Source organism: Macaca mulatta, chromosome 9, assembly GCF_049350105.2.
Source record: "Macaca mulatta isolate MMU2019108-1 chromosome 9, T2T-MMU8v2.0, whole genome shotgun sequence".
Classification (NCBI taxonomy): Eukaryota; Metazoa; Chordata; class Mammalia; order Primates; family Cercopithecidae; genus Macaca; species Macaca mulatta.
In genome coordinates this window covers 83027301-83044442 of record NC_133414.1, presented here as the reverse complement: position 1 = coordinate 83044442, position 17142 = coordinate 83027301, and the positions used below count along the sequence as shown (strand labels likewise).

At 36.4% G+C, this 17142-nt stretch overlaps 1 protein-coding gene across 4 annotated transcripts in view; it reads right to left on the bottom strand.

The window, feature by feature from the left end:
* The window catches only part of CTNNA3 (catenin alpha 3), a 1846283-nt gene that overhangs the window by 816864 nt on the left and 1012277 nt on the right, over positions 1 to 17142 (bottom strand). For all 4 annotated transcript variants that reach the window (XM_077946706.1, XM_077946707.1, XM_028827066.2 and 1 more), the window contains 2 exons: positions 14122 to 14202; positions 4428 to 4580 (listed from right to left, as the gene is read on the bottom strand). In XM_077946706.1, the coding sequence (XP_077802832.1) occupies positions 4428 to 4580; positions 14122 to 14202 (234 nt within the window). The remainder of the gene's footprint in view (positions 1 to 4427; positions 4581 to 14121; positions 14203 to 17142) is intronic.

Below are 17142 nucleotides of genomic sequence, written 5' to 3'. Positions count from 1 at the left end.
ATGGCATTTACTAAAATTACTGTGAAGAATTAATTTTAAGTACTTATATGCAGTAGAGTAGGGAGCTTCTCTGCTTAGTAACTGAGCTCAGACATATATTTCAAGTCCAGTTACTAGAATCCACAAAGTCAATATTTTAGAAAGAAAAAGAAGTTAAAATTAATTGGTACTATAAATGTTTTCCTTCATTCAATATGGATTTATTGGGCATGAGCTGTATAGACTTTGCTATCAGAGAAGCCTCAAAGCAATAATCCTCTCTAGAACTAATGAATATTTTTATCTGTAAACTAAATTTCATATTTTTATCTTCCTATTCAATAGATTTTATTGGCGGAAACCAGTAGAGATAATGGTGCTCTAAGTCACCAAAAAGGTGAGATCAAAGTACTGGGGAGCATATGAACACATATGTCATTAATTGAACACCTTTGTCATTCATTGCTAATCACTATGTGAAGATGACTTTTAAAATACTCCTGACTACTTCTTATCCTTCCCTACTGTGGTTCTGTGGATCCAAGAACACAGAGTAACTTGGATGCTCAAAGTAGGAAAAGTTTGCATAATAGGTACTCAGTTCAGCATAACCAAGATAAAATTAGCCACAAAGTTCTAGATTCTCTAGTTACTGGCACTACCCAGGGTTTTATAACCATCATTACCCATGATCATTTTATACTAAACTACAATAATAGATGTGGTGACGCATCTGAGGTCTCCTCCTGTATTATTAGTATAGCGGGACACCTCAGATGTGTCACCACCAGAGAACAGGCATGTTCAGACCAAATTCATCGGCCACTGTCCTCCTCATTTCTGTTGTTTTTTTCCGAATTCCCCAGATCTTTTTGTTTTTCAGATTATTACCCACATAATTTTTCAATATTTCATTTTCTGCTTTGTGTTTAGTCCTACTTTTTACTATCTTTTTGTCAAAGTTTCACGTTAACCATTATTTAAAAAGTTCCTTTAACAGTGTGGAGGTTTTCTTCAAAGATTTGATAGAAATCTTTAAAAATGGGCTTTTATTCTCATTTAAGTCTTATTTCAACACGTTCATTGATTTTAGATTTCTCTGACAAACATGGCTGAGGTATCAAAACCCAGACATGTTGATAACAGCTTTTTCTCCAAGTCAGTTAGAATATAAGACTTTCTGGCCTGCTATGTCAAATTGCCCAACTAGGGAATAAGATGAGTGTATGTGCATGTCTTTGGGGTGGGGTGGCAGGGAGCAAGGAAGTGGGGGATTGTTAAACAGTCTATACAAGGAGAACTCACATTGTCCTCCGAAACTGATATATTTAGGCTCTCCTATTTTCCAGGAGTCTATCATAGACACTTCTGTCTCAATGTTTGTAGTAAATTAATGAATTAATGATGATTTTCTCTGTTGCTTTGGTTAGGAATATCCTTTCAAAAAAAGATTTTTCTGGGAGATAAATGCAGTACTGTTTTTTCTTCTTCATGAGATAGACACACACACACACACACACACACACACAGAGTGTGAGAGAGAGAGAGAGAGAGAAACAACCTAGTGTGCAAGCAGTATGCCTAAAAATCATTTTCATTTTCTCTTGTTATAGGAAACTATAAGTCTGTAAGTCTCTTAGTTGAAAAAAAAATTTGTCACATCATAGAATTTAAGAAACTTGGAGTGACCTTAGATATTACTCTGTCTAACTTTCATTTTATAGATAAAGCAAATGAAACCCTGAGAAGAGTAGTGGCCACAAATACTTTGCTATTCCTTCTATTGAGAAATGCAATCTCACTGCTCCCTTTTCCTGTGTCTGGGCAGGCTCTGTAATTGGTTTGACCAATAGAATACAAATGACAACTTCAACTTCCTATTTCTTGCTTGCATTTGGGACTTCTCATCTAAGAACCCAACCACCATGCTGTGAAAAGCTGAAGCTACATGAAGAAGCCAATGATTGATGCACCAGTTGACAACCACAGCTAAGCCCCCAGCTGACAGTTAACATGCACTTTCAGTCATGTGAATATGCCATTTAGCATGTCCGGACCAGGCCAACCTTTGGCAGGCTCCATTCCCTGCCAGTATCTGACAGCAATCACATGAGAAACCTTAAGCAAAATTTGCCCAGCTCTTCCTAGTTAACCCATAGATTAGTGAGAGATAACAAATAGTTGGTTTAAGCCATTAAATTTCAGGATGGTTTGTTATATAGTAAAAGCTCATTGGAAATGAAAGTGACTTAGACCAAAGCTTCTAAGCATTACTAGAGTGAAAACCAGAACTCATATATCATCCCAAACCTCATATAATCTCATTATCTCATTACAATGTGTTAAGGTAACATGTTGAGTTAAATGAGATCCAGTTTCAGTCTCCCAATAGTTCATAATTCCAAAATAGTGTATTCTTTTAAAACTCACATGGAATGCAGAATTTCCAAAATTCTTAAACTTTAAAATTAATTCTTAGAGCTGTGTCTACCTAACAGTAACCCATCATTTGGTATAAGGTAGCACTCCCAAGTGTTCCTCGAAGGTAGTGTCTTAGTAATGTACCAGGAAAGAAAGAGAGATAAGTAGATTTAATTTGTGTAAATTAAATTAAAGAGGTCTCTTTGCTTCAGGATTTTTCAAGAATGTAAATTTTCCAAGAGGAGCTATAGATAGTCCTTTTTTTCCTAAAATCGTTTGACCAGGGCACCCTTCTTCATCAAAAAACTAAATTGAGAAATAGGAAGAGGAATTGAATTTTGTCAGCATAAACCAAGTTTTGCTTTCAGAGGATTTCATAAAAAGAAGTTGTTTTCATAATTCAGTTGTCTTCAGCTTAGAGAATACATTTTTAGATAACACTTTTATGACTGTCAGGGACTATGCTTAGTTATGTTTTTTACAACCTGTTCCCATTGCTTTCCCCCCTTACTTTTAACATTCTTTTCTGTGTACAGTTAATAAATCTTTCTGGAATGTGTAGATGAAGGAATAAATAAAAGCGGATAAATAATAAATAATTCAATTAATTAAAAATTATCCTGAAATGTTTCATTAACAATGTCAATGACTATGAATGGGCCCAAAGGTTTTTGAGCCAACCCCTCATTTAGTTTAATAACCTGGAAATTAGCTCCAACTCTAATTATCTTAGTTTGGGTTTTGTATCTTTATTTACATCTATGGCCAATTGAAATGGTAACACTTACCGTATCTAACAGAGTTCTTGGGAAATTCAAAGGAGATTTCAAAGTTGGAGGTAGAACAGTTTTGGGCTACAAAAATTGCAGTAATCATGTATTCATCCATTACTTTAATTTTCTAGTTCTGGAGATTGAGATCCGGAAAGAGAGTTTATAGTGCAAATGCTAGTGGCACTGGAAACCTCCTCCCCATGGATCCACATTAAAGATGTTAGGAAAGTTCTCTTTTTCAGTAGATGTTATATTGATTGGTGTGATTCCAATTCACATCCTGATTATTAGTCAGAAGCTTTACAAGCATTTGGGCCATGAAAACATATTTCGCCACTGAATTCATGACTGGTATAGGAAGGTGTGGCGGTCAAAACATTTAATAACCCATATGGCATGGCCACTGACAACCAGAGTAGACACCAGCCATAAACGACTGGTGCAGCCATGCTCATGAGTATGAGCCATACTGAATATCATCTCAGCTCTAGCGATCTAGTAAACAACATTTCCCACTTCTTGCCACTGGTTTGTGGCCTTGTGAATACTGTCATCTTATTTGTATTAGAAATTCCTCCATTCAGGCTGTCTCTTAAAGTATACTTCTGTTATTGATATCCATAATACAGTAAGTTCTATTATCTCTCTCCTGGGAAGCTATCAGCACTTCACAGCTCCTTCAGCAATATGCTATCCTGCTACAAAAAATCATGGTGCGCTCCCATGTCTCCAGTTACCAAGCAGAGGGAATAATAGTTTTACTGTCTTCTTTTGCCCCTATGGGGACATGAGCCAATTCACTACCCCTACTTACTTATTCCTGGATCTCTCTACCCTGTATATCCTATATTCTTGTTCTGTAGTCATGCTACATAGTTAAATATGTCTTGAAAGGCTGATAGAATAATGCAGCTACAAAAAGATGGCAGAGAAATAATAAAATAATATGAGATAGAGTACTTCATACTTTTAAGTCAGAATGTGAAGAAAATATTTGTAAGGATAAATCCAAGTATCTGCATTTAGCTAGTTCCTTTGTGAAGCTCTGATAAAATATGCATTAAAAAATAAGACAAGCCAATGTGGAGTGATCTATACAATTGGACATATACACCTTCATATCACCTTGACCAGACTCTGCTGTATTTGTAACATGGTGTCAAAAGTTTTTATTTGGGTACAATTCAACCATAAATGGAGAATGGGAGCCTCATTCTCCCAGACTTTAGTGAGTTACAGTTCCAGTATGCTTACCTCTACAAGCCTGCTGGTGTGTTCATGAAATATCGCAGCATATTCTTTTATTTCCTTCTCCCGGCCATTCTTAGCAGCTTCAATGAGGACCAAAAGTGGGACTGTCGTATCCAAGAAAGAGTCTGACACATGATCTATAATAGCCTTGCGGAGCTGAGAAGAAATGAAAAATTCAGGGTTTTTTTTTTTCCAGGAAATAGTTCACTGTTTCCTTTTCTTACAATCTCAGTAGTTACACAACTCATTTTATTCATTTTTGCCCAATTCCTAAAATCACAATATTTAAGGATATAAAAAATGTCCCTTAAGAAACTAAAAAACAAAATATTCAGCCAAAATAAAAATAAAAATCGTCTAGCAATAGTTCCTTTCCTCTCAAAAGTAATTTTTCTTAAGTTATTTAACCTGGAAGTCAGATTAAAAATGGCAATACTTTCTTTGTTGCTCAAAGAAATTATGCTATTAGAATATGTATGCATGTGTATAAATAACATTGTACATCTTGTATTTTCATAATTACAAATTATAGAATGTTTTCTACCTTGTTGGAGGAGCTGATGATAAATTTTGATTAGCTAAATTGTATACTTCATGGTAATTAAGCCAAGTTAGATCACCGATTATGCCAGTTGATAACAGGTTAATAGAGCAGGAAGAATAATAAATGAGTTTGATGTCCAATTTTCCCCATTTGCATTAACTGTTCTTGTCCTCACACCTTAAATTATGAAACAACTATAACATTCTGCTACAATTAAATTAGATTACATGTAAGCTTATTAATGACAATTAGGCAATTACTCTAGTCAGTAGATATTTTCTGAGATTTAAAACTGCATTGAAAAATTAATTAATTGTATTTATATAATATCAAGTCTTTAAAGATCATAATATCGGGCGGGGCACAGTGGCACATGACTGTAATCTCAGACTTTGGGAGGCCAAGGCAGGAGAATCACAAGGTCAGGAGTTCGAGAACAGCTTGGCCAACATGGTGAAACCCCGTCTATACTAAAAATAAAAAAAAATTGGCTGGGCATAGTGGCAGGCACCTGTACTCCCAGCTACTCGGGTGGCTGAGTCAGGAAAATCGCTTGAACCCAGGAGGAAGGGGTTGCAGTGAGTTGAGATCACACCACTGCATTCTAGCCTGGGCGACAGAGTGAGACTCCATCCCCTGCCCCGCACCAAAAAAAAATCATAATATCCTGAAATGTTTCACGAACAATGTCAACAACTATGAATGGGCCCAAAGGTTTTTGAGTCAACCCCTTCATTTAGTTTAATAACCTCTGTACAATAAAACAAAAAAATAAATAGCTATCAGACAGAAAAATGTAATTTTTCTGTGAAAATTATATTTTAGAGTTTTTTTTTAAGCCAATAGATACTTAGTCTAGTTTTAGATTACTTGGGAATGAATGGTAATACATTTTTGGGGAGCTGAATGATAGAGCTACATAGAAAGTACTGTCTTCTATCATGATCATAGAATAATAAATCCGTAATAATTGTAGGTTTCTGGAAGAAAAATACCTCTGCCCAAAATGGTGAGCTTGCTCAGAAGCATTGTAAAAATTTTCTGACTATCAACAATTTAAGAAAGGCTTCAGGAAGATCCTCAAGGAAGGATTCTGCTTAGTATGCAGAAAGGCAAATTACTAGTGGCAACTAATTAATATTTACTGAGCACTTATTAGGACAAAGTATAGAGTGCTAAGGGGTTACAAGGCAAAGGGAAGACTTTAACTGAATGAATAATGTGTTTGCTCTCTATAGGAAGTACACCAGGGAAGTCAGGCATAAGGTCACTAATTTATTTGAGCTGGGAACTACAGGTTGTGTAAGTTTCAGACACCGAAAAGAAAAGTAGAGATTCCTTCTAATTTCTCAGAGTGGGGGCATTTTTTAATGATTGTCCTCCCCTTTATTCTTTTCTTCTTTCATTGATAATTGGGACATGTAGATTATTCTTTTCTTCTTTCATTCTGATGGAGACATGTAGAAGGAAAGCTCAGATGAAATCTACACTTGAGATATGCCATGAAGGGCCAGCATATGGGAACTAACTCAAGCAGAGAGTGTGGATGAGACCATATAGAGTGAGGAGACCCATGAAGGACCTCTTAGGAAACACTACCATTTACAGGAGTCATGCAGATTAAAGAGTAGGGCCTAAAAAGAGACTGAGAAAGCAGCCAAGAAACAAAGAGACAAATTACCAACAACTAAAAGACAAACTTTCAGATATATCTCTGTGTTAATGCTCTTCAAATGTAGTTATCCTACCAAACATAACTATAATATTCACATCATGGACTGGTTAAATCTTCTCTTCTGTGTAAATGATTTCATTCAATACAGTAAATATTTCTGGAAACCATTTTCTCATCTTTCTACCAAGAGAAAGGTATTGAAGGAAATGTTAAGATGGAAATTCATCATCCCTTATAATCTAGTAGAAGAGTGAATATTACAATAATACATTAAACATTACAATAAAGAAAAACTCAGAGACTGACAGCAAAAAAAAAAAAATTAGAGACAAATTTTAAAGATAAGTTAAATTTAAAAAAAGGAATGAGACTTGTCCATTGGGCTTGACTACTAAGAGGTTATTGATAAACTTGGTAAGAGCAGTTTCAGTGGAAAAGTGGGTCAGGAGTCCTATTGCTATGGTTTGAAGAGTGAATGAGAGACAAGGCAGTCAAGACAGTGAGTATAAACTCCTGTTTTTAATAATTTGATTGTGACGTAAAGAAGCAAGACTTAGTATTTGCTACTCTGAGATATCTGTTTAAAGAGTGACTGTTTTTCATATAAAAGACATCACTATAATTTCCCATCTGCAACTATAGCCAAAAAGTCTTATTACTCCCCATTGCTTTGCTGGAAATACATATTGATTTATTGCCAAAGCAAGAATAAGAGGTGAAAAAGAACTATTGTCTCACATTGTGTCAACCTTTGTCATCTTTTCGTCCCATGACAGAAGGAAATGTCCAGAAATCAGTGACTTGAGTTGGACGTGAACAAAACCTTTAGGAGCTAGCATATGGTCAGAGGCAGGGAGGTATCTCTCCCATGGAAATCATCTTAACCCATGCAAAAAACAAAGTGTAACTAATTCAACTAACCCACAATATTCTCACCAGCCCCTGTCGAACTTGTTGGTTCCTGATCCTTTACCTTCACTATTATGAACACATTATAGACTTTTGGTGCCTTACATCTCATCCTCTGGATCTATCTCTGATTTCAGCTTTTGCTGGGGGAACAGTTACATGTCCTCTGAAGACATTCCACGCTTCTTGTGTGCATTCCTTGTGTCTCTTTGTTATTCTGTCTCAGGGCCTGTTCCTAGTCTCTGTGAAATTCTCAACCCAGCATAAACACTGCCTGGAAGTTCTTCAGCGTCCATACCACTGGGGGAAACCCTCAACCTATGGGGATAGAAACTACCACATAAAATTCCTAGTCTCCATCCATTAGTCAGACAATTCTGGGAAACAGTCTGTTAGTTCTCAGAGATCCGCTAGCTCTCATTGCCTACAGCAGCAATCTCAATAGCATTATCATTTCCTCTTTCGCTGACTCGCTTTTCACGTTCTATTACACTTGCTTCCAGGAATCATCTCCTAAATAAATGACCTGCACTAAGGTCCTCGTTTTAGTCACTGCTTTTAGGAAAACCCATCTAAACAGGTACCTTTGTCTGGTATTAATGTCATTTCATCATGCACCAAGTAAGAGACTCCAATGTCTTATGTAAACTACTCATTGCTAATTATACTCTACTACCTTGGCTCTGTACATCACTGAGTTTTGTTCTGCCGTACCCTGAATTATACTCACTGTAAAAGAGGAATTACTATGAGATAGGACTAGAAGTGTAGGTAGGGACAAAATGTGAAAGGACTAGAATGTTATGTTAAGCAATTTTCTTTATATGTTCTGACATATTCATGCGGGATTGTTTTCATTAAATTGTACAGTCATATATGCCTACATGTAATACCAAAGTAGCCTCTATCTTATTTCTTTCCATATTATTTTCCTGCCCAGTGGCACAATGCATTCCTTTCAATCGGGTGATATACAAAAAGTTTAAAGAAGAGTCCAATATGCCAATATAGAAATAGAAGCCAAAGCACTAAAATCTGAAGTTAGTGGGAGGCCAATAGGAATTACAAGTACATATTTTCAATAAATACTTGTTTGTGGCCAGGCATGAAAGATGTTAGAACAAAACCAAACTGAGGTGCTTTTCATCTTTTCTCACTATAGTTTAATAAAAGGCTTTGAGACATCAATTTTTCTATTTCCTACTGATGTAAGTGGTTTGGGATCTCAAAATAATATATATCTCTACAATTGAAGCCCAAAGTGAAAGCCCTGTGTGAGAAGTCTAAAAAAGCCCCACCACGGCCACCAAATAAAGGAACAGAAAGAATGAAATTGTGAGGGGAAGGGGAATGGAAAATGGAGAAAGTGTTTCAGAAGCAAATCATCCTCAGGGAAACAGAAAAACACATTTAGACTAGAATATTTTAAATCAAAATATTGTATTAAATTTTTAATAAATTAACAGTATTTAAATTTTAGTAAATATTTTAAATTAAAAGCCACTTTAATTTAAATCAAATAGCAAAATGTGATCTTTTAAAGCTTGTCTAACAGGAATTAAATCAACTAATAATTATTTCACTGTGTATGTCCTATGTAAATTTAGTGAAACTTCTCTCTTGTGGATACATAACGTTATTTGATGATGAGGATGATGACCAGGAGGTATAAAAGCCTACATATTTTTTTCTGAGTGGTGAACTGGTACTATGCAACATAGAGGAGAGATGGACCTAGCAATTCAGAAACTCAGCAACTCAAGAATTAATCAAATTTTTGTTTTGTCTGTTTTTACCAAAATCCCATTTGACATACTTCATCTTTACTTTGGCATTTATGAAATAAAAGACATTTTTTCTTAATATGCACAAATAAAAATTTTAGCCTGCTTTTAGTGAAAACAAATATATTTTTTACTATGTATAATTAAATAGAAATAAGATATATTTGTTGCTTAAATATTTTTAATAAAGTAAAGGATGTTTAAAAAGTCTTCCTCCTTTTATTGAGAGAGTTACAATAGGTATACAGTTTTCAAACGAATGATGGAAAAGGAGGCTAAAGAAAGAAGAAAATTTAATTTTAAAAAAGCATTTAAAACAAATAATAAAGAAAATAATATGTGATGGTAAAATCAGTGTCTTAGGCACTGGGAGGTTCTGAAAGTGAATAGGCCATAATCCCTAGCCCATGGTGTAGTGACTACACATATGGGCTGGGGTTGGATGGACCTGGGCTAGAACTGTGTCTCTACCACTTAGCTGGGTGATGTTTGCTATGTTAACTCATTTTGGGGAACAGAGATAACAATACCATGGCATTATTTATTGTTTCAGAAATAAAAATCAATAATGAAATGAATATACTTGGTAGAGAGCTTTGCAAGGCATTTAGTAAATGAGAGATGTTGTCATAACTATCATTATAAGGACTTAAAGTGCAGTGGGAAGAAAACTCATTATAAAAGAAAAAAATACAAGAATATAATCATTGCTGTAATAGAAGTGCACATGCTGTAAGTGTTCCAGGAAGAAAAAGATCCATTCCAGCTGGTGAAAACAGCAAAGGTTTCATGGAAGCAATAGCATTTACGGTACTCTGGAATGTAGTTGCTTATGAGTTGGGTGTGTGTGTAAATAGAGTTAGTAGAGAAGGCTTCAAGCTGTACAAGTCATATCTACAAAGAAGCAAGTGTATTTGAGCGGGAGGTGACGCAAATTCTGGTAAGTAACAAGTAGACTCTTTTGTCAGAAAACAGGTTAATGTGGGCCTGGCGCAGTGGCTCACACCTGTAATCCCATCACTTTGGGAGGCCGAGGCGGGCAGATCACGAGGTCAGGAGTTTGAGACCGGCCTGGCCAACACAGTGAAAACCCGTCTCTACTAAAAACACACAAAAAAAGTAGCAGGGTATGATGGTATGCACCTGTAATCCAGGTACTCGGGAGGCTGAGGCAGGAGAATTGCCTGAACCTGGGAGGTGGAGGTTGCAATGAGCCGAGATCACACCACTGCACTCCAGCCTGGGTGGCACAGTGAGACTCTGTCTCAAAAAAAAAAAAAAAAAAAAGAGAGAGAGAAAAGAAAACAGGTTAATGTGTTGGTGTGATGAGGAGGTGACAACACTGAGAAGGAGAGCTGAAGGAAAAGGAACATTAAGAATAATGGGGATTAAGTCAGGGCCAAATCACAGAGAACCTAGAACACCATGCCAAGAACGTTTGTCTTTGTTCTCTAGTAAAACAGGCAAGAAAGTCACAGAGGAAGAAGGTTGAAACAAATAAATACTTTCACCTTCTAGAACATTCCATCTTGATGTCTTGATGTCCTCAAATCTACAATTTGCTTCCTCTCAGATATTTCTAAGCAATCTCCGTCATTCCTCATGGAAGAAGTCCAATCACCCTCTGAACTGAAGCTGAAATGTTTCTGCATTACTGATAGAAAGGCCACAGTACATGCACACGTATGTTTATTGCGGCACTACTCACAATAGCAAAGACTTGGAACCAACCCAAATGTCCATCAATGACAGACTGGATTAAGCAAATGTAGCACATATACACCATGGAATACTATGCAGCCATAAAAAAGGGTGAGTTCATGTCCTTTGTAGGGACATGGATGCAGCTGGAAACCATCATTCTCAGCAAACTATCACAAGAACAGAAAACCAAACACTGCATATTCTCACTCATAGGTGGGAATTGAACAATGAGAACACTTGGACACGGGAAGGGGAATATCACACACTGGGTCCTGTAGTGGGGTGGGAGAAGCGGGGAGGGATAGCTTTAGGAGATATACCTAATATAAATGACAAGTTAATGGGTGCAGCACACCAACATGGCACATGTATACATATGTAACAAACCTGCACGTTGTGCCCATGTACCCTAGAACATAAAGTATAATCAAAAAGAAAAAGAAAGGCCATGGTTAAGAAAGGGGATAAGGATGAATGGGCAGGAAGATGGGCTCTGCTTATTTTTTACTAAAAAAGTTTTAAAAAGATAAAACCAGTTCTAAAGCAAACAATGAACATTAAATACTCCAAAGAAAAACATTTTAAGGGCAGTGCTTTCTCTTTCCTGTGAGAAGAACTATATGTGAGATGCTTACAACAACTATTGGATAAACTCCTCAAGAATAAGAAGTGGAGATAACTTATGTTGCTGTTTTAATTAACTGTGATTTCCACCAAAAATGTAAACATCAGGATGAAAAATAAAGTACTAGGGGGAGGGTAAGTGAGGATAACGAGAAAGAATCATAGCAACCAACTTCATCAAAATGGAAGATCATGGAGGTGTTACATCAAAGATAGTTTCTAACAATTCCATCCATTGCTGTACACACATATCACTTCTCCTACAACAGATAGAGCTTCTGCCTTCTCCTATTGAACTAGGACAGGGTTTTCAACTGTTTTTGTCTTGCGGATTATGGAGGAAATAGCATTTTCTGGCTTTGGAGCTAAGGCACTAAGAATGCTTGTCAGCTTCCATCTCCCTTTTCTTGGCAGCTTGAAACAGCACGTAAGAGATCTAGGCTACCTTGCTAGAGATTGAAGCCACATGGAGGGACCCTAAAACATTAGGCACTCTATGGAGAGAGGGAACAGGAAATAGCACTGAGGTTCCAAACATCAAGTCCCAAATCCAACCACAGTTGCCATTTGACTGCCACTACATGGAAAACCACAAGTGAAAACAGTACAGAAAATGGCCCTGCTGACACCCAGCCAACCCAAGGCATCATGAGATGCAAATATGGTTGCTATTGTTTGTGGTGGTTTGTTAAACACTGATAGAAAATAGAAACAATGGAGATGTTAACCTGTGAAACCACACAGAGTGTTAATACCTTCAGAGCACAGCAGTTTTCTACAAGATGGGAGTATCTCCTTACTATGAAGAACAGTATTAGTAATCCCCATTGCTATTTCTGTATCTCACTGATGGTAGTGAGGTGGAAACACAAGTAGGATTGCAAGATAAAATACAAGATGCTCAGTTACATTTGAATTTCAGATGAACAACTTTTTAAATATAAGTATGTACCATACAATATTTGGGACATAATTATACTAAACCATGTTTGTTGTTCATCTGAAATTCAAATTTAACTGGGTGCCTTGTGCTTTTATTTGCTAAATCTGGTAATTCCACACACAAGTAATTGCCTTTTCTTGATTTTATTTAGAAAAATAATAATTCTAAAACCTTTGGAAGTATAAATGTAGATTAGCTCTTTATGCATAATGTTGTTGAAGGCAATATAGAGGGAAAAGACACGAACGAGAGACACAATCATTGAGAGCTCATAGAAACAACTTTTCTGAGTCCTAGGTGAAGCAGATGGGGTAGAAATCCTTAAGACGATGGAGAATAGAGATCATTCCACAAAACTGGAGGATGGCTCTGAGGATATAAATTTCTGAGTCCTGGTACAGGTTCTGACTCAGTGCCCCATCCTCTTAGGCAGGTCACCTCACCACACTGGCTTGCTTTCTCATTTGCATTGTAAGACAGGTTGTGCTAAGTTCCTTCTGACTCTTACATTCCATGATTACAAGTGTTAATGGTAGAAATAGAACTCACATTAAGGACATAAAGTTGAGAAACTGGGATTTTCGCAGACTTGAACATTATGTTTTTATGCAGCTATTATTAACTGGTTGGAGATCCCTATTTATTCTATTTCCAAATCTACTTCCAAATTAAAAGACTGCTCAGCCATTTTACTAAATCTTGTCATTAAGTTACAATAATATATTGCATTAAGAGCTCATAGTTGAAAAGCTTTTTGTCCCTTTTGATGGGTTAATGATGACCAAGTTAAAGTTGCGCATGAGAAAGAACTCTGGCTATTGAACAGAGGAAAGGAATGAAGAGCAAATGTCTTTGAAAATAGCTAAGTCTTCCTATTTCTGGAAAAATGTTTAATTTGTGGCATAATACTAAACTTCTAAATTGTTTAATGAAATTCTTTCTAATCCCATGTTCCTGGTTATCTAAGGTTAAAAAGAAGCCTTAACTTTTACAAAAACTAATTTTTGAAGTATCCCGAAAAGAAAAATTGAAGGAGGAATGGGAAGGGTCTCTGAATTACTTACTAGTCAAACATTTGGATTTAAGCATTTGGATGATGAACTCTGATGTAACAGAATCAATTTATCAGCTTTCCCTAAAACCTTGCCATGGGTCAGGCACTTACATGCATTTTATTGATTCCTCACAGCCCTATTGCATATTATTAATTTCCTTTTATAGGTTCAGAGAAGCTCAGAGAGCTGAAATTTGTGCCCAAGATCTTATAACCGATGAGGACAGAACCAGAATTTGAACATAATTCTGTCTGATAAGGCACACATTCTTTCTTCTACTTTATGTTTGCCACAAAAATGTTTGAGGTATGAATATATAAATGTGAAAAGTATATATTTATTCTTCTTTTCCTGTTCTAAATTAATTTGAAAGGAACAAAACAAATAAATATGTCTACAATGAATAACAGTTTCGTTTAGCCCCTATGTTTCTGACTCCGTATCTCTCTCTTCCCTCACCTGTCTGCGAAGGTCTCTTGTCTTCTTACACATGTTGTCTAAAGCAATATTCAGGGTATTACTCCTTTCTTTTTTTCCAGCCTGCAAAGAAGAAAACAATGACATCAGCAATGGTATCAATTAATCTTTATCACTTAGCAATTTGCTTTCTAAATTTCCTGAAAATAACAGCTTGAAATTCAAGAATAGGTTTCAAAACTGCTATATTATATATGATTCATGAGCATTTCACTTAAGACTAAGTAGAATGGTGATTAAAGTTCACATTATTTTCATCTTTAAGCTTCTGTAATATTTCCGATACAGAGTTAGGTGGTATTCAGTGTGACAGTAAGCAGAGCATTATCTTCATGAAACTCTGTTCTTCATTTTTAACAAGTCAAATCTTAAATCACTAAGCATGCAATTAGCTTAAAAGCATTAGATGCCCAATTTGTCAACTTCTGTGGGAGTTTCTGAAGTCATTCCTATGGTGTATTGTGTAAGTTATGCAGAGCCGTACTGGAGTTTTGCTAAACATTAAATAAAATATGCAGTGCAAATTCATACAACTTGCAAAAGTTGACCACAATTTTAGCTGACAATATTCCAAGAACAAATTGTTTTAAGTAAGAACTGGACGCTGTTTTTGGCTCTTTAAGATAATTTGTGCAACACCTTTTTATTCTTTGAGCAGAACCGCTCTCTGTTATATCCTTAACCTAAATCTTTAGGCTATTAAGCACATAGAGAGTCACCTTGGTTGGTATTTTCTACATATTATTTTCGTGCAAGACAACTGGATTAAATCTAATCATACTTTTTGCCATGATATCTCACATAAAAGAGATTGGAAAAAATCATTATGTGATTCACCTCTAGGAAAATTGCTGCTATTTAAATTAATAAACTGAAAAGGGCTCTTGAGAGGAGACCTTGAAAATCAGGAAGGCAAGTTTAAGCAGCTGATAACTGAAGGGGTTTACAGCACGAACCCAGTGAAAAACGACACTGAGGCCAAGTACAAACCACGAGGCAGCATGTCTAACACTTTCCCCAATGACTAAACTCATATGTAAACCCATACTCTCCAGTAGACTCTGTAACAAGAAATTCAAAAACTTTCTATACTCTGTCCTAACCTATTTTTTTTACGTATGTACTGCTATATACTCTCCTTTACAGTAGCAATACTCCTATACTTTTCTGTCTCTTCTCCCCAGTTCTTACATGCAATGTACCTTTGATTTCAGACAGCATCTTCTAAAACAACACCTACTGAAGTCCTATCTCTTCCTCACTGGTTTCCACAAGGAGTTCTTCCAACAACCCTGCTCAAAAGTAAACTCTCACTTTTCCTTTTTCCAACAGAATTTTGAGCATTTTTCAATATAATCATTTTATTTATGTGCATAACCCTTATGATACTGTTAGAATTTTGATATTACAAAATATATCTTAAATTTTTTCTATTCCTGATAGTAACTTACATAGGACTTACTGAATAGAGTTGACTAGTTTATAAATGAACAATTTAATTCAAAACACAACATAGTTTGATTAGAGGCCTACTATTTTCCAGGAAGGTGTCATTCTAGGGACCCTGGAGGAGATTTTAGCATTTAGCCCTCAAGGCACAGCTAACGTTCTCTGTGAGCTGAGGTTGCTGGTATCTACCTCAACCTCAGGTCAACCTATATTTTCCCAGCAGCAGTGCTATTGATATTTAACGTGTGAAAAATATTGAGATCATTCTATACATTGCAAGATATCTGGCATTCATGGACCCAGGTCTGCTAAATTCAATATCAAATCTGATGCACTTTGACAGCCAAAAACTGGCACCATATATGTCCAGCTGCTTCCTATAGGGAGACACAGTAGAAGGCCACTAAGGCTTTATCATGTTTTAGTTTCTTATAAAGAAAGTGTGGAATGTGTACACAATGGAAACTGTGTCTAGTGAAGAGAGAAGGAAGAAAAGGGAAACAGGAGAGATTTGGTTAGGTTATTTCTATGAACATTAATAACATTCTGGATATCAGAGCAATGGCAGTGATTACACAGATGAAAGTTGTGGCTACCTTCACAACTCCTACCCAGCATTCTCTATGCTGGCAGTGGAGAATTATGGAGAGTTAACTCATGACTATATAGGATAATGACATAAACAGATACACAATGAGCTCTCAGACAGTTTCTAATTTTACCTAAAGAACCCAGCCCTTATTCTGTAGTTTCATGCAGTGTTTGCTCTGGGCTGTATCGCTTTCTACTTCATGAAAGCAGAGATAATAAAAAGGAGGGAGAACTGGGACAGACAAAGAGACCTCCTACACACACACACACACACACACACACATACACACACACACACACACACCGTATCAGGAATAATATGGGAGACTCCTGTTGTGTTGGCTGTAAAAACCCGCTAGTTTCTGTGGTGTGATTCATCAGAACAACTAAAAGATGTCAGCCTTCTCAGAGCTAGCAGCGGAAGCATACCAAACTTTAAATAAAGGATGACAGGAGGTGACAGCACAAAGGGATTCAAGAAGGACTATAAAAATTATTCCCTAATTTCTAACCAGAGCTTAACCCTAGTTTAAAATGTTTCACTGGGTCAAAGACATTTCATTGTCTAGGTAATAATAAACAGTCCCTACCATGAAGGAAGTTTAAAGGTCTCCCTTCTTGCTTTTTTCTCCCTCCATGCCCTATGCTCAACCACAATCACCTTTCTTCTTTTTCACCTCCGGCTTTTTATTGGATCCTTGCTCAATTTATCTAGATTTATTTGGCTTCACTCAAGCCACTTTTGCTTCTTTATTCCTTTTGCATAGCATAAAAATAAATAAGGCAAGGAGAAATAGCCCCATCCTGCTTAAAGGCCCTCATTCCTTCTTTTTTCAAAGCCTTAACAAATCATCAAGCAATGAGCTAGGACTAAAGGTGAATTCTGTGTTCTGAGGCAAGAGATGGAAAGGGCAGGATATTAAAACACAACTGCAGATAACAGTCAGAACCTGCCTATATCCC